At 44.6% G+C, this 18,719-nt stretch overlaps 1 protein-coding gene across 8 annotated transcripts in view; it reads left to right on the forward strand.

Moving 5' to 3' along the window:
* LOC125249942 (zinc finger protein 521) overlaps positions 1-18,244 on the forward strand; it is a 121,421-nt gene extending 103,177 nt beyond the window's left edge. For all 8 annotated transcript variants that reach the window (XM_048162193.1, XM_048162194.1, XM_048162195.1 and 5 more), the window contains 2 exons: positions 947-1,062; positions 17,177-18,244. In XM_048162193.1, coding sequence (XP_048018150.1) covers positions 947-1,062; positions 17,177-17,206 — 146 coding nt within the window. In that variant the 3' untranslated portion in view covers positions 17,207-18,244. The remainder of the gene's footprint in view (positions 1-946; positions 1,063-17,176) is intronic.
* The last annotated feature ends 475 nt before the right edge of the window (positions 18,245-18,719 follow it).

Raw genomic sequence — 18,719 nt, forward strand, 5'->3', positions numbered from 1 at the left:
ATATGCTGGACACTTTTTGCCTGTGTTTTCTACACTATCTGCTCCAAGTCAACTCTAAAAGAAAGAAATCAGTGACACTTTTAGTTTTGTTCTTGCATATACATGACCATTCAAAAACGTGGGGTCAATACATTTCCGGATTCTTTTATTATTAAACCCTGGGAGAGTTGAGAACCCCTGCTGCAGAGTTTAACTTCAGTTCACCTGCTCGGAAGTTTGTAATCCTGAAGACCTTGATTAACTGGATCAGGTGTGTTTAATTAGGGTTGGAGCTGAACTCTGCAGGGCTGTGGCCCTCCAGGAAACGAGTTTGAGACCACTGGTTTACACAAAGTGTAAATAGCCTTCATTCCGCCCACCATTGTCTGACTGAGCCAGACAAAATTATAAAAGACATCCCATGGAGAGTAATGTGGGTGGCATTAGCTTTTGACGCAACCAACCAAAGTTCAAATCTGCCTTTTTCCAAACTCATTCTTCACCCTTTTATCATCACATATCAGCTCGAAAAATCATGTGAAATAAAAAAAAGGTAAGAAAATATTCAAAACATGGAAATGTAGTGCCTAAAGGGTATTTAGTAGTGGGAATATAGGTGCAAGTAGTATCTGCAACTATATACACGGTGCAATACTGCTATTTACACAACAGTATTTGCCCTCAGTGAAAATAGCTGCTGCTATTATATATTTAAAGAAAACAGTTAGTTTAAATTGTAAGAATATTTTTTTGTGAGCAGAAGAGACTTCTTTAAAAAACATTAAAAAAAAATCTTACAGACCCCAAGCTTTTAAATAGTAATGTATGTATATGTACAAGCCCAATGTATATTTGTCTAATTTCAAGAAATCAAGCATAAGCCCTTTCAGCAAAAGGTTTTAAGATGCAAAACCATAGTGTTTATGGAAAGATTTGCATTTAATACATGTATTGTGTCCCGTTGCAGTCTTCGTGCAGGCGTGTAAACTGCAGCAGCACATCTTCACCGCACATGGGCAGGAGGACAAGATCTACGACTGCTCCCAGTGCCCGCTGAAGTTCTTCTTCCAAACTGAGCTTCAGGTGAGATGATGTGAGAAAAGTAATACTCACAGGCACTGATGAGGATCACATGAACCAAAAACAAACAAAACAAAAGTAAAAGTTTTTCCAAGCTGTACAAAGGGAAGGCCATTGCAATCAGGCACGTAATTATGTAATATTATACAATAAATGTATTTCTTTGCCAGCAAGCTTAAATTATTTATTTTATTCAAAATGGATGTAAATCTAATATTAAATGGGTATATAAAAAAAGCAACATTAAAATTGCAAATACTTCATTATATTTTAGTAGATGTTTAATCAGTTGCTAATTCTTTTTGGAGGCTATGCATTTTCCAGATATTATAGACCTCCATAGTTAATTTTCACCCATTAAATTTTAACCTGTCTCTTCTTTATATCACCTCTGTTTTTTCTCAATATTTATGACAAACTACTGTACTTTGATGACTTTATTAGCTAATGAATATCTTAAAAAAAAAAAAAAAAGGCCTACACAATGTTAGTGAGGTTTAGACTCTGAGGTTAGTGTGACCTCATAGCAATAAAAAGATTTTCTGAGAGTTTGGTCTTTGCTGTGGAGCTCTCTGAGAAGATTCTTAACTTTAGTGCTGTGATGAATATAAACAAGCTACAAGCTATAGTGAAGACAGCAGTCTCTTGGTAGACAATGATACATTTCATTGATAAATAAATGGGACAAGTTATCCACACATAAGGAAGCTAGCCTTTCTTGGGACAGTGCCTTTTTTAGTTGCTGGAGCTCTCCTGGGAAATAAGCTAGATATTGCTTGTTATAAATATAATACATTTTATATGATCTCATGCATGTGCAATTTCAATGTTGTCACGCATTGAATGAGAAAGGCCCTGTCGTTATTTACCAGATTTTAGTCTTTATAAGTGTGCGTTGCTGTCACAAGCAACTAATACTAAATCCAACCAAAACTGAACCTGTATTAAATACATGTTGTAAATTAATATTACGCTATGCAGTTACACTTTGTTTTAAGGTGTTCTTGTTACAGTGCAATTATACATTGAAGTACTGAGAAATATTAATTAACTGCAGGTATACTACAGGGTTAGGATTAGGATTAGGATTAAATTTGGTTTAGGGTTAGTTGTAATTAAGCATTTATAGTTATTACATCCACTACATGTAATGTGAGTAACAAGGACACTGTAAAATTAAAGTGTTACCCTCTGTGCTTACTTAGGACACCAAGTCGGCATAAAATAAAAATTCAGAAATCTGGTCATCTTAAGCTAGACTGCTACCCTGTAACAGGTTTCTGATGAATCAAAAGAGGGAGTTTCTGGATTATGGAAAACTGTAGTGAATTAACTCAAAGGGGAAATATTAATAATTATTCATAACTCAATATGATTATTAATTATGATTAATTATGAATATGTAAATCAGGTTAACTGGATATAGCTACATTAAGCTTAATGTTACAATCAATTAACCTGTTGTCCAGTGAACACTCAGTGTTGATTGTTTATTAATTCTAAGAAATGTTCAATAAAAATAACATTCGTATTGTGCCGTGCTACTTAGAGCATGTAGTCAGTATCTAAATCACTTAAGAGGCAATTTATTAGCAGACGGAGTCAGAACCAAACAGGTATTGTGCATAGTATTCATTAACTAACTCACAAACACATAACTAAACTAACAAACACATAACATAACATAACATACACAAAGGTCACACACATACGTAGGTCAGAATGAGTAATGATAGAGTTGAACCGGAAGAGGTACTGTTACTAGAGCTGTAGGAAAAAGTCAAAGACAATCTGGAAAGGAATCATCAGTTTCTTCAGCAATAGCAAAGGTATTACAAATCAATACTAAATTGCTGTTTAGTGTTCAAATGTACGATACTTGGAAGATGCCTTTAGGCTGAGGAGCTTCGGATCTGCAGGTTGAGGAGAGATCTTGAGGATTTCGTCTGAAGTTGTTGCCAGTCTTTTATGTTGGATGTTGAGCACATGGCTGGTTTGTAGGCCGAGGCCTGCAGGCTTAGGTCTACAGGCCTTGGCCTGAAAAGGCCTGCAGCCAGTAGACGTCTGTTCAGTGGTCCCAGAGGCAAGGAAAGAGGGAGTGGCATTTTTCTCTAGCTTTTAACCTCTGGTCAAAGTCCAACCTCTTAAAGTTGATGTAGCCAATTAAGGTGTTGTATTTCCGGGCTTTTACGACCAAGAAAGATTAACAAGCCGAGTTTTTGAATAAGAACTATTAAAGATTCTTGTAATACTGATGTGTTGCACAGGTATGGACATACCGCATACACAAGCATTTAAATCTTTTCGATACGAACCCATAGACACTAAACATGGCATGATTGAAGTTACCTTAAATGTATCATAAAACATACACATACATACGTGAATACAATGATTGTAATACAGCAACGGTAATAATGGATATCATTTCCTGGGAATGTGCATGTTCATTTATAGAACAGTCTGTCTGTACATTAATGCAAGAGAGTCTGTGTTATGTGTAGATAATGCAGGAAAGATGCACGTTTTTGTGTCTCTCTTCTCTGCTCTCAATGCGGCAGCCACATTCTTTGGTGCAATAAAACTTGTAACTAAGAACTTCTCGGGGGATGGAAGCCAGACCCCAGAGTGAGCTTAAAACTATTGGTTAACTAACAAATAATTGTGTCTGATTTGTCTCAGTCATTACAAGAACTTACATAAACATAAATATGATTTCAAACAAAAGGGTTTATTTGTTGGTTTACTTGCTGTCAGAATTGTACTTATTCTATCTGTCCTTCAGAAAGTGAAGGTTCTTTTCTTTGAACAGCAGTTTTGTGTGGGCTTGAGTTTTCTTAGCTCTTGACACTGCAGTTGTCTCAGCTCAGTCAGAGAGGTCAGAGGTCATCAGGACGGATGGATACAGTGATGTTTTATTTATTTGTGTAGAGCTGAAGCTGAAGGGCTGTGTCAGACAGTCTGCCCCTACCAACCTCCTAAGGCCTTGAACTCAGTGAGGAATCCTACATCACCACTGACCTGCCAAGAGCACAGTGGGAAAATCTCAACCTAATCAGCTATCATAGGAACAAACACTTTATATTCCAGAGTTGCACGTTTCAAGGTCAACTATAACAATTTGAATGGTTCTGCTGGTCAGAGTTAAGGTTAAATCTGTTCCCTTTCAGTCGGTCACGTTCGACGTACGTCAGTAGTGACCGACGAATTGGGATATCGCTAGAGAGCCCCTATCAGCTTCGAGAAGACTAAAACAAGCCAATGAACATTGGCGTGCGATATTTGCATAACGCACCCCTCCCCATCCGGGGCATATAAAAGGGGGAGGAGATGCAATCGCACTCTGTCTTTCGCTTCGGAGCCAAGCTTTGGTGTCCTACGGCTGAGAAGATCTTCAAAAAAGAAGAAAACAGCACACTCTTACCGTGTTTGGCGCTACGACACTGCAGCGAGTCCACGAGCTTCCGGGTCCGGGCAGCAACATCGGCTGTGAGACAGCGTTCCGCTGTAATCCCAACATTGTTTGGTCTGCGATTTGGCCGGGTCCTGTGTGTGTGTGTTTAACACACTTCGTGGGTGTGACGAGTGAGTTGACTCCCTGGGGAGATGGCATTTCGTCTGTGCGCTACTGGATGTGGTCGTTCCCTGGTCCCTGCTGATGGGCACAATCGCTGTATCACGTGCTTGGGCGTTCAGCACGCTGAGGCCGCGTTTGTAGATGTTTCATGTTCTCATTGTGGGAACATGACTATCGCGGTGCTGAGGTCGAGACTTTCGTTCCTTGGTTCTCAGGGAGCGGGGGTCCCCTCCCCTATGCCCCGTGCGGCCGTTTTCTCTGGCTTCGGTCGGAGTGACGGTTCGTCGGCGTGTAGGCAGGGTGACTTGAGGGTCACGGTTAGGGCTTCCCCGCCGAGCGTTGCTCCGCGGGCCCCTGCCGCCTCTACAGCACCGCAGCCAGTGGTGTTACCGCCGTGTCATGCCGGGCCCTCTTCGGAGCGTCCAGTATTGTCCTTCGGTGCACCTGCGGAGGACCAGATGTCGATCACGGTATCGGAAGGCGAGCACGAGTCCTCGGGAGAGGATGACTCGGCTGAGCCCCCGTCTCATGGCGTGGCGGCTGTGGCCGAGTCGGATCCTGAGTTGATGGCTGTGCTTTCCCGGGCAGCCGAGAGCGTCGGGCTCGCGTGGAACCCTCCACCCTGTCCCGGCCCCTCTCGGCTTGACGATTGGTACCTCGGGGCGGGCCGCGCTGGTCCTCAGCGTCCCGCCCCGATGCCTTTCTTCCCGGAGGTGCACGACGAGGTGACCAGGTCTTGGCGGACGCCGTATAGTGTTCGTTCGAGACCAGGCCCCTCGTCCGCCTTCACCACCCTGGATGGCGGAGAGGCTAAAGGCTATACGGGGATCCCTCCAGTCGAACGGTCTGTAGCGATGCAGTTGTGCCCTACGGCCGCCGGCTGGCGTGGTGACCCACGCCTTCCGTCCCGGGCCTGTAAGTTTTCTTCCTCTCTGACGGAGAAGGCTTATAGAGCTTGTGGGCAGGCCGCCTCCGCCCTGCATGCCATGGCCCTTTTGCAAGTATACCAGGCAAAAGCGTTATCGGAGATGCCGCAGGGTGGTCTTGACCAACATCTGTTGGGGGAGTTGCGCGCTGCCACCGATCTCGCCCTCCGGGCGACTAAAGTGACAGCACGCTCCGTTGGTCAAGCGATGGCTACTATGGTAGTCCAGCAGCGCCATCTATGGCTAAACCTGGCTGACATGAGGGAAGCCGATAAATATCGGTTCCTGGACTCCCCCGTGTCCCAGGCTGGCCTATTCGGCGACGCGGTGGAGAGCTTCGCCCAACAGTTCTCCGCTGCCCAGAAGCAGGCTGAGGCGATTAAACACGTCTTGCCCCGCCGGCCCGCTGCTGCCTCCACCCCGCCGGCGGCGCAACCTCAGCCTGCTCGTCGCCGAGGGCGCCCACCCGCGTCGTCCTCCACCCCTGCTAAGTTGGCCAAGCAGCAGCCTCCACCAGCCAAACAGCAGGGAGCCGGCGCCGGCCGGGGCGCCCAGCCCGCTCAAGCTAAGCCAGGTGGCAAGAGGTTGAGGAAGTCGCGATCCTGAAGCGGGCGACCTGGAGGAGGAAGTTGCAGCTCTTCGGGGGGGGATTCCATCTGCCCCTCCACTCCCGGGGAGGGCCGGGAGAAACTTGTTGTGTCTGTCCCGCCGCTGGCTCTCCGGAGTCCAGCGGTACCCACCTTTTCACAGAAAGAGCTGTTTCCCTTCCATCCTCCAGGTCACAAGAGGGCGCGGTTGTCAGGACCCGGGGCTCTGCCTCGGTGTCCGCAGCCCCCTCTCATTTCGCCAGTGGGGGGCGCCCCGATGGTGCAGGCCGTACCACGTGTACTGTCTCCCATCGGTGCTGTCACCCCGCAGAATCTGACTCCACTTCGGCCCGCTGCGCTGTCCGAGTCGAGTCCCAGTATTCTGCCTCGCTGCCCCACTTCCGGTGCACCTGTGGTGCCCTTGGTCCCGCTCGTTCGGTGTCTGGAAGCCTGGTTAGCGCTTCCCAGCCCGTCCCGCTGGCTCATCCGCACTATCAGGCTCGGCTATGCGATTCAGTTCGCCCGGCGTCCCCCGGTGTTCAGAGGTGTCCACTACACTCAGGTGTCACTGGACAGTGCTCCTGTTCTTCGGGCGGAGATTGCTGTCCTCCTGGCGAAGGGTGCAATCGAGCCGGTCCCTCCAGCCGATATGAAGTCAGGGTTTTACAGTCCCTACTTCATTGTACCGAAGAAAGGAGGTGGGTTACGGCCAATCTTGGATCTGCGAGTCCTGAATCGGTCCCTTCACAGGCTGCCGTTCAAGATGTTGACGCAGAAACGCATTTTTCAATGCATCCGTCCCCAAGATTGGTTCGCAGCAATAGACCTGAAGGACGCATACTTTCATGTCTCGATTCTGCCTCGTCACAGACCCTTCCTACGGTTTGCGTTCGAGGGTCGGGCATATCAGTACAAAGTCCTGCCCTTCGGGCTGGCCCTGTCTCCCCGCGTCTTTACGAAGGTTGCGGAGGCGGCCATTGTTCCCCTCAAGGAACAAGGCGTTCGTATTCTCAACTATCTCGACGACTGGCTTATTCTAGCCAGTTCGCGGGAGCAGTTGTGCGAACGCAGGGATCTGGTGTTGGCTCACCTCAGCCGGTTGGGTCTTCGGGTCAACTGGGACAAGAGCAAACTCTCCCCCGGGCAGAGGATCTCTTATCTCGGTATGGAACTGGACTCGGTCGCCCTGACTGCGCAACTCACAGAGGAGCGCGTCCAGTCGGTGTTGAACTGCCTGAGTGCGCTCAAGTGCAGGACAGCGGCCCCACTGAAAATGTTTCAGAGGCTCCTGGGGCATATGGCATCCGCAGCCGCAGTCACGCCGCTCGGATTGCTTCATATGAGGCCGCTCCAACACTGGCTCCACGGCCGGGTCCCGAGATGGGCGAGGCAACGCGGCACGTTCCGTGTTTCTGTGACACTGAGCTGCCGCCGTTCCCTCACTCGCGGGCAGGAGTTCCCCTCGAACAGGTGTCCAGGCATGCTGTGGTTCACACAGACGCCTCGACCTCAGGGTGGGGCGCCACGTACAACGGGCATGCAGCCTCAGGTCTTTGGACGGGGCCTCAGCTGCATTGGCATATCAATTGCCTCGAGTTGCTGGCAGTTCGTCTTGCGCTGGGCCGCTTCAAGGAGCTGTTGTCAGGCAAGCACGTTCTAGTCCGCTCAGACAACATCGCGACCGTAGCGTACATCAATCATCAAGGTGGTCTACGCTCCCGCCGCATGTCGCAACTCGCCCGCCATCTCTTGTTATGGGGCCAGAAGCATCTGAGGTCGCTTCGTGCCATTCATGTCCCGGGTGTGCTCAACCGTGCAGCCGACGAGCTCTCACGGCAGCCTCCACTTGCGGGCGAATGGAGACTCCATCCCCAGGTGGTCCAGCTGATTTGGCATTACTTCGGCGAGGCTCAGATAGATCTGTTTGCCTCCCAGGAGAATGCTCAGTGCCAGTGGTTCTATTCCCTGACTGCAGGTACCCTCGGCACGGATGCACTGGCACACAGTTGGCCCCGGGGTCTTCGCAAGTATGCGTTTCCCCCAGTGAGCCTTCTTACTCAACTCTTGTGCAAGCTCAGGGAGGATGGGGAGCAGGTCTTGCTGGTGGCCCCTTATTGGCCCACCCGGACTTGGTTTTCGGACCTGATGCTCCTCACGACAGCCCCTCCCTGGCCCATTCCTCTGAGGAAGGATCTTCTGACTCAGAGAGGGGGCACCCTGTGGCACCCGCGTCCCGACCTGTGGAACCTCCACGTGTGGTCCCTGGACGGGATGCGGAGGTTCTAAGTGATCTCCCGCAAGCGGTTGTAGACACTATCACTTCCGCAAGAGCTCCTTCCACTAGGAGTCTCTATGCGCTGAAGTGGAACCTGTTCGTTGACTGGTGCTCTTCTCACCGAGAAGACCCCCGATCATGCTCGGTCAGATCCGTGCTTTCCTTCCTGCAGGAGGGTCTGGAGCGAAGGCTGTCTCCCTCCACCCTCAAAGTGTATGTTGCCGCCATTGCCGCACATCATGATGCAGTTGATGGGAAGTCCTTGGGGAAGCACGATCTGGTCGTCAGGTTCCTGAGGGGAGCGAGGAGACTGAATCCGCCTCGTCCCCCCTCCATACCCTCTTGGGATCTCTCCTTAGTTCTTTCATCCCTTCGGCGTCATCCCTTCGAGCCCTTGCAATCAGTCGAGTTAAAAGTACTGTCCCTTAAGACCGTCCTCCTGGTTGCATTGGCCTCGCTCAAGAGGGTAGGGGACCTGCATGCATTTTCGGTCGACGAATCGTGCCTGGAATTCGGGCCTGGTGATTCTCACGTTATCTTGAGACCCCGGCCTGGATATGTGCCCAAGGTTCCTACCACTCCCTTCAGAGATCAGGTAGTGAACCTGCAAGCGCTGCCTTCGGAGGAGGCAGACCCAGCCCTGGCTTTGCTCTGTCCAGTCCGCGCTCTGCGCGTTTACGTGGATAGAACTCGAAGCTTCAGGACCTCAGAGCAGCTCTTTGTCTGTTACGGAGGCCAGCAGAAAGGGAAGGCTGTCTCCAAGCAAAGGATGGCCCACTGGATTGTGGATGCCATCGCCCTGGCTTATGATTCCCAGGGCGTGCCTTGCCCGTTCGGGTTGAGAGCCCACTCCACCAGAGGAGTGGCCTCTTCCTGGGCGTTGGCTCAGGGCGCCTCGCTGACAGATATCTGTAGAGCTGCGGGCTGGGCGACACCAAACACGTTTGCTAGGTTTTATAGCTTACGTGTGGAACCGGTTTCTTCCCGTGTACTCGCTTTCACGAGCCGGTAGACGCGTTGAACCTGTTCTATGTGTCGGCTTGCAATGCCATTCCCGCCCTCTGGGCTGGATACGTGCATCTTTGACTCCAGTCGTGTTCCCCGATCGGTGAACCCTGTCGAGTTCCTCCGCCTCCCCTTTCGGCTCGGACATTGCGGAGTGTCTGATGCCAGACCAACATCCATCTTCGATGTTGTCTGTTGGTTGGGTTCCATATGTTGCAATCCCTCTAGGTGAGTGACTCCATATGTGTATTGTCCACGGTTACTCCCTACGGTGAGCCCGTGTCTTCCCCTTAGCAGAGTTTCTGCTGTCACCTGCCAGATGAGTCTCCCCCTACTCAGGTGGAGCCATCCCAGGGACTCATATGCGTTCTGCCCTTCGGGCCAGGCCATATGTTCCACGTAAATTCCTTCCCCACTGGGTGGGTAGTGGCTCCGCAGCGCCCCCCTATGGGTTCGCTTCCCCAGTGTAGTCTAGTTTACTTAGTGGGTATATCAGAACAGCAGTAGACTTCCCGGCGTAAGCTCGCCCCCTTCACCGTCCCAATTGGTGCGCTGGGCACTGGAAGGGGTTCGTAACTGTGGCGTTTTATTTGGGATCCCAATTCGTCGGTCACTACTGACGTACGTCGAACGTGACCGACTGAAAGGGAACGTCTCGGTTACGTATGTAACCCTCGTTCCCTGAAGGAGGGAACGGAGACGTACGTCCCGTCGCCACAGTTTCTGTACCCTCGCTGTTGTGCGGACACCAGTTGTCTCCTCAGCGAAAAACAGAGTGCGATTGCATCTCCTCCCCCTTTTATATGCCCCGGATGGGGAGGGGTGCGTTATGCAAATATCGCACGCCAATGTTCATTGGCTTGTTTTAGTCTTCTCGAAGCTGATAGGGGCTCTCTAGCGATATCCCAATTCGTCGGTCACTACTGACGTACGTCTCCGTTCCCTCCTTCAGGGAACGAGGGTTACATACGTAACCGAGACGTTTTATTGGAAATATTTGCTTATAACATTAGGTATATCTTATGATATGACCCTTTACTTGCATATACTGTCTTCTCCACAATTTCATCAATATTTTATGAATTACATTATTAGCTGCTGTGATTGAATAGGAAATGTTAAGTATAATTTTGAATATGGTCTGTGTTCTGTTGGTGGTACATTTAAGAAATGTAAATAAATACATAATAAATTAAATTCTGTTTATCAGCCCCTAGCAGGTGGTTGAATAAGATGCAGGTATTTACACATAAATACAAAGGCACAACTGTTTACTGAATTCCCAGATCAATGAATCGAGCCAACACATAACCCTCCAACTAATTCATGACAGCAGCAACAAAAAAAACTAAATCAATGTTTCCCTAAATATTTTTTTATATCAACATTCACAGCGGACTAAACAACTAACCCAGTTTTCTAACCATATTTTTCTCTCACATAGACTTTTGACATCAACTCTGCAGTTCTAGCTTACAGTTCACAGTGAAGCACAAGAAAAAAAAAAAAAAAGCTTTTGAGCTCAATGATTTTCTTTAAGATTGTTCAGATGTTTCTAAAATATTTGTACACAAAAGTGTAATGAAAGCTCTGATATTACCCATGAGTGACATACATGGATGCAGGTAGATCAGATACAGACAGCAACAAACTCCTGTGAGAGTCCTGTGAGAGTTTGCGGGTGTGTTTGTTCCTGCCTCTGGCTGGGTCTGATGTGTGTATGCAAACATATTGTCTTGAGACGGTGACAAACCCTCGCTGCAGCCCATGAGCGTGCTCATTCTCCGCTCATCACCACTGGGAACTGCACAATCCAAACAAACACTTTTGATCTCTGACACACTTCTGCTTCCTGTAAACTTCCTGTGAACTTTTTACAAGTGATTTTACTAATGCGAATTAAAAGATACTTTGCTTCAGCATTGTCAAGATGCACACTGTTGTGAAAATGTTTCATTTAAAGTCATCAGAATCACTGTACTGATGGCATTATTGAGGAGAATGAATCTTGGTCTAATTGTAAAAACTCTTAATGAAGCCCATCTGAAAATGCATTTTCAATTTGTAAATTGTGCATGCAGCTTTCATGAGCCAGTATCAATTAAGATTTGGAATATTTTTACTTTAAAAATTAATTGTGTCACCACAGGACTCATTTAAAATTAACAAGTTAAAACTGGTTAAAGCATCAAATAAATATTTCTGTTGTCGAATAGTCATTTGAATGAAATGCATTTGGATTGCACCAATAGTGTGCTAAAGAAAGTTTTGCGAAATTACAAATGATCCAAATTACAAACACATGACAAAAGTAATGTGTAATACATGCAAGATAGAACTGGAGATCAGTGAGAACACAGTGTTTATAAAAAAAAAAAAAAAAAAAAAAAACGGTATATCCGTTGAAGTGGACTTCGCTGACAATCACTCATTTGGAACACTACAAACGTCAAAGAAAGTCAACAACGGTGTCACACAGATTATGATATAACAAATAAATAGATATAATTTACTTTCAAATTTAAAATGGACTCTTAACAGATGTGAAGCTGTAGCCTCTCATGCCATATGAAAATAAATTCTCATTTTGGTTAACTGTATAAATGTATTCTTAATCCACCGTCTGGGTCTCATCTTGTGCACTTTCTTTTCCATGTGCAGCCACATAGTAAACACTTCTGAGGTAAATAAAGTAAAATAAAAAATGACAGAGCCTCAGCTGCTTTTCACCACTTTTACTTTGTCATGCCTATTCATACAATAAAATATGCAAATACACTCATTGCCATAACCATTCATACTTTCGTTCGTATAATAAAATTTATGAATACTCAAAACACATGTAAATTCCTCCATCGGAGAGCCGTTAAAAAACTCTTTCAACGGCTCTGCTTCACCGTAGTTCTGACTGGTGCGCAATGACAGTTGGGTGATTTTACCTCTACTTTCTGTGAAGTGATGTATCGATGTTCCCTTATTCCCTATGCCGTTCGCAGTGCCCTTCGAACTGAACATGTTCGCTCCCTTCGGAATGGAATCTCACTTAAGATGGCGAAATACCCTGTGAAGTCCACTTCGTAGTCCACTTACGGTCGAATGGAACGCACCTTTAGTTTGTAGCATTGATCAGCGGTTTGCAGAAGCAGCAATGGCAGAGCGATTTTTGCAGGTTGTGCAAAAAAAACATGAAAGTGAGTGGTATTTACACCCACTCGAGCGATTTGTTTGCTAAACTAAAAGAAGACATTCAGCATCGTCAAGAGGTTAAAAGGAATTGAATTGACGGTCGTGCTTGCCGTCGCTTCTCTATCGCCATCGTGTTATACCCGCCAATAGCGAGCAAGGTGGATAAGCCAGTCTGTGATTGGTTCCCGCAAAAGTGTAACAGAAGCAGTAGAAGACTGAGTTGCCGGGCGAAATCAAATCACCGGCAGATCAGGCTGGGTTTACCCAGTCTACCTTTTGTAGTATTTCTCCAGCCTATGTATCCATATACATTAACGTGTCATTGGGCAGGTCAAAGAGGCAATGATGAAGTAGTATCTATGCGCTGTGTTCATTTTTATTGCGAAATAAAGGAGGAATTGGAAAACTAGTTGAAAAGATGAAAAATATATTATTTCCAGGATGTAATGTGTAGCACAATGACTATGACAGTCTACTGTAATGTATCACAAAAAAGCATAATTTACTTTCAAACAGATTTTAGGATGTGATACCAGTGTCCATTGTGTAACTTAAATTTATCCCAGCTCCCTTCAATCTGACATATTAAGGAAAGCGATGAAAGGGGCACTGAGGCCCAGTGGCCTATCCACCTAAAAGGCCAAATGCAGTATCGCTTCTCTATATGCACAGAGTACGCAGACTGCGTAGGGCACCAAGTACCTAGCGATTTGGCGATTTCAATTTCGCGGGCTCGTGTAAGAGAGAACCTAAGGGTGTACTCACACTAGGCACAGTTGCCTTGAACCGAGCCCGAGCGCAATTGTAATTTTGCACACTGAACAAATTCTGCTCAACAACTCCAAGTCTAAACCTTGGGATGTGATTTCATCTATTCCTGAGAGCTCCTTCCCTGTCCTCACACAACATATCAAAGCTGACATATTCAGCCTTTCCCAGTGTGTTGTCAAGTTTGCCAGATCTGAATGTCCCTACTGTGTCACAGTCATCATAGTTGATAAAAAAAAAAATGCTAAAATAACAAATTGCAGATAACAAATTGGATTTGTATTCCCTGAATGTTCTGTAAATCACTTTGGATATTTGCTTCTAAATGACTATAGATGTAGTGGTTCTTTGTAGCTTGTACTGAATGATAGTAATGGTGCTTAAGGATTGCTAGGTAGCTTAATGAAATTGTGGTTAGTACTTAGCTTAATTAACAAACATTAGCAAGGCAGCCTAATGAAATTGATAAAATTAGCACAGGTTATCAAGGTTACAATATTTATGGATCAGACCGTTTGGTATTTGACCATGATAAATCAGCACCACTGCTAAGCTCTTTTTCTTTAGTTAGTCATTACACACCCAGGAGGAGGCGTTGAATTTTGAGAACATGATGATGAAAATGGGCAAAGGCTTTTGGGACTCTTTGATGGTCCCTAGTTGCAGCATTCTGCTCACCTCCTCAGTAGTCTGTCCACAAACCCAGTTGGGCCACTGTCTTAGAACCACCCCAATCAGCATGCATACATGATGTGCCTTCACCCGAGTCTGACTGGGGATCTCTAAGAACATTTTTTTTTTTTTAGAATTTGCTGACCAGATGGCTTAGATTCCTTTTTTACTTTCTTATAGGAATCCCTAACCAGGTAAAGAAAACAAACATCTCTCTGGTGATGTTCCGTAAACTGGCTTTGCTCAGAGGAACTGCTTCAGGGTATTTGGTGGTGTAAGTGGGGATGCAATTAAATATTAGGGCACTTCTTGCATTCATTAAGGCAGTGGTTCACACAGTGTGGGGCGCGCCCCCCAAGGGGGGTGCACGGTACTGTAGGGGGGCGCTGGAGATCAGCAGAAGAAAAAAAAAGTTTGAATGTGCGTGAATAGCGGTTGGCGCTCTGTTTTTATAAAAGCGACACTGAACGCTATTTACACCGAATTCTTCAGATTCTGGACTTGTCACTGTCTGGACAAGCCCAACATAGAAGTTGAATGCCATAAAAAAGCGCACCGCTTCAGCAGACGGAATCACAAGCTTGGGGGCGCCACTTTTTTTTTAAAGATTTAAAGGGAGGCACGACCAAAAAAAGTTTGAGAACCACTGCATTAAGGGAATAAGTTTGAAATGGTGCTCTGTGCTCTTGATGCTTTGTAAATTTAGATGGTTTTCATATGACAGAGCATTTGGGGATTTGATAGGGTGTACGATGGCCATCCAGGCATGGTATTAGGGAAGTCGAGCAGCTTAGCGTCCTTGTGGATTCCCACTATTAACGGATGCTCCAATGGGAAGGTGCCCTCTGGCTGTCACCTCTCTGACATTGTCTTATTTGGGAAGGTTGGGATCCTCTTCTCAGCATCTCTGGTGTGCATTGCCTCCGCCAGTTCACTACTTCAAACAGCCATCCAAAGTTTGAGGAATTCTTCATCACTATTGCTTTCTGCTGGGCTCAGGGCAGCATGTGAAGGAATTTGTTAATGAAAAAAATCAGCTTTGCGCCAAGTGGGCTGTCTGAATATGAATGGAATCGCTCAAAAACACTCGATCACACCAACCAGTGACAGTCCCACCTTGGTCAGCATTTCCCATCGTAGTTGTCTGTAACACTGGAAGGGAGAGAAGAGCTTCCACATTTTGCTGCTCTGTGAGAATCAAAAAATTAATTCCAGTGATGTTGGGCTAACCTCTTGAGGCTTTTGCTGTTCCATAAGCTCCCTTCCTTGATGAAGGATATTGCCTTCAGGTGTTCCCGACTCATTGTCTCTGTTCTGCTGATTACAGAGAAATATACTCTGGTCAAGGTCAGGAACTTTGGTTAAATCACTGTAGATTTGTTACATTTTAATATTGTTTGAACAAAAGTTAAAACAAAAACAATAAAACAGTTGTATTTCTTTGTTCTGTCTTCAGTCAAGGTTAGAGCAGTCTAAATCAAGGTTGTGTTTGTTTTTAAAAATCAAAACAATCAAGCAGAATCAATTTGTTGAAATGTATGTTCATATATAATCCAGTGTGAACACATTCTCATCTGTGCTATAACTGTCCCAGCTATTTCAAACTAGGCCTGCTACAGAAGAATGAGGGGGAAATCAATCTTGCAATATACCCAATTGGATATTGTGTTCAGGGTCCAGATATACATGCATGAATAAACAAAAACAACAAAAAAAAATCTTTTCCAACATATATTGAATTATTTACAAAACATAAATCTTCAATGACACAAACTCCCAAAACATTAAAATAATCACCCAAAAAATAGTCCAAGTCCAAAGTAATGGTGTGGGTGTATGAGCATGAAATGCCCAACAAAGATGTAGATGAATGATTTGGTTTGGTAAGGTGAGCAGTCATTAGAACAAACAGTCTTATTTGTAGATGGAAGGAATTGAAGAAATGATGAAAGGTAGTTTGTGTCCTTGTTATAGACCTGGGGTCTTTGAACAGAATCCTTGGGCAGTTGCACAACTGCACCCAAGCAAGTTCCAAAAATGTAACCAAAAATCCTCTACAAAAGGTAACTTAACTTTTTTACCAACCAAACAAACATAGCATCCAAAACATTCAAATAAGTAACCTTTACCCAAACAATAAACATCACAAAAGCAAAAGATGAAATATAAAGCAACAAACTCACAGTTGAGCAGCAAACCAAATGTTTCTCAAGCCAGGATTGGTAGTAAAAACAGCAGATACCATTTGGTAATTCAAAATGAATCTACCTCTTACTAGTGATGGGACATTTGAACCGAGGCTTCGGAGCTTGTGTCGAGCATAAATGGGCGTGCCAGATGAAGCGTCGATGTGTTGGGAATGTAGAAATCACGTGACCGATGACAAACGAGGCCTCAGTTTGTGTGGAATACGTCATCGGTTCGGTTTGAGTGTCGCTTCCAGATAAAGGGTTCGAAACACACGCCACCTTGTGGGTGTTTCAGGAGTAGTAGAACCAGAAGTAGTAGTAGAGTGTCGGAGAGTCAGAGTTAAAGAGTTGTGTCATTGTTGTTATTGTATTATTAGAGCTAGCTATATTATTACATTAAATTAGGTTATATTAGGTTTGTATGGTATAATTTATGAATAATTAATTATCTGTGTGTGCGTGTGTGTGTGTGTGTGCGTGTGTCTGAGCCATTTGTCTCTGCACAAGTAAAGTCAGTCAGAGAAGATACATATTTTATTTTATACCCAGGCAATGCACAAATGTCTGTTCAAGTCATAGGCTCAGGATTAATTGTGTCTGCTATTTCTTTGCACAGTAGCTAGGTGTCACTAGTGAGCAATGCTGAATGAAGCTTCGGGTAATGAACCTTTTGGTGAAGCAATGGGTTGCGAAGCCTCAGTGCTTCATGAGGCTTCATTTGCCCATCACTACCTCTTACTCTACTGTTTCCTCTTTTATTTAAATTGGCTGTTTGCTACTGGTGTCCCCTAGTGGCCGGGATGAACATAGCACTGACAATAAAAACCATGAGAAACCATGTGACAGGTAGTGTCTGTTACAGTGCAGAATGTTTTAGGATGAATTGAGAATGTTACAATGTTTACTAACCTGCATTGTGTTTCCTTTTTCAGAACCACAGTCTGAGTCTGCACAGCAGCTAACAGAACTGCCTGGAATAGAATCAAGACCCCACCATGGCCCAATAAATATATGAATATTTGTTTTTGTGTTGCACTCAGCTTTTTGTCAGTCTAAAACAATTATAAAGAAAATTAAGACAGAGGGTAGAAGGGTAGATGTTTGATTTTCAGTGTTTAATATCCAACCAACCTATTTGTAAGTAAACCTTCATGTTTTGCCTTTCCTTTTGCTGTAAAGAGCGTTGATTTAATCATTAAAATAAATGTGTTTGAACACTACAAAAGAAACAAATTGTCAACCAGATTCAGCTAATATGAGGAATAACTTGGGCTCATAAAGATGATATCAGAAAAAACAGAGCCTTCATCACTAGCCCAGCCTGCCTATGTCTGATACCACACACCTCATGTGACCAGAACACCATGGTCAAAGGTCAAACCTTTGAATGACATAAAATATAAAGAATAATATGTTGAATATATGCAAAATCAGAACAAGACATAAGCAGCAGTATTCCATTCCTAATGATCTTCTTTTATTCTGAGGCCATTACTTCGAGTTAGAGAAACTGCTGTCTATCTATGTTGACTTATGACTTGTACAGTATATTTATGTTATTAATGTTTACTGCTTGCTAAAGTCTGGATGTATCTGGATTTTTTTCTTTCTATAAGAAAGAGGGTGATAAATTTATTCTCTGTTGTCTCTATTTGTCTCATTGGGATGGGCTACACAAATGCTGTCAGGAGCATGTCAACGGCTGACTGATGTGTATTGCCCTACTCTTACTGTATCAATGCTGTGTTTAATATGTACAGTATATACCAGTTTTACATAAAATGAAATTGACATGCCCTTTTGCAACACTCCATACTTTCATGGATGTTCTTGTTTTGAGCTGACTACACACTTGAAAAGTAGCAGCTGGACATTTTATTATGAGTTATGACATGTCAATTTAAAACAAAAATGTTCTATAAAAATATTAACTGAGGTCCGATTTTGTTGGACCTTTTTGTGTTCTCATGTGATGAAAACATTAAAATTGTATGAAGATATGGATTTACTGTGCTTTTCCAAACATGTTTCTTTATGTTTGTTGGTATATATTCCTTTCCCAAACGTCATCATATGGAATGAAAGAAACATAAATGTTTTTCTTCAAAAAACAAAAACAAAAAAACTTTTTTTCAATTCCTATAAGAGATCTGGTACTTTCCATAATTATGTAAGAAAAAAACATGCCTTGAAAATCCTAATTCTTTAAGCAAAACATCAGAAAAATGTTGCACCTGTCTACACCAGAAGCAACTAAATATCAAATCAGCTGTTATCAACACTGTTATCAACATTAGCAACCAAAGCCACATGTACAGGGATGATCAACCTCAGCTTTTGAGAAACACAGTGCTGGATTTATGGATAACAAGGCATGGTGGCAACATTTTGGATTTATGAATAACACAGAATGCAAACCCTGTCATTCTCCTTTCTGTCAGTAAACATTGATAAAGGAGCTAATCTTCAAACATG

Source organism: Megalobrama amblycephala, linkage group LG17 (assembly GCF_018812025.1).
Source record: "Megalobrama amblycephala isolate DHTTF-2021 linkage group LG17, ASM1881202v1, whole genome shotgun sequence".
Taxonomy (NCBI): Eukaryota; Metazoa; Chordata; class Actinopteri; order Cypriniformes; family Xenocyprididae; genus Megalobrama; species Megalobrama amblycephala.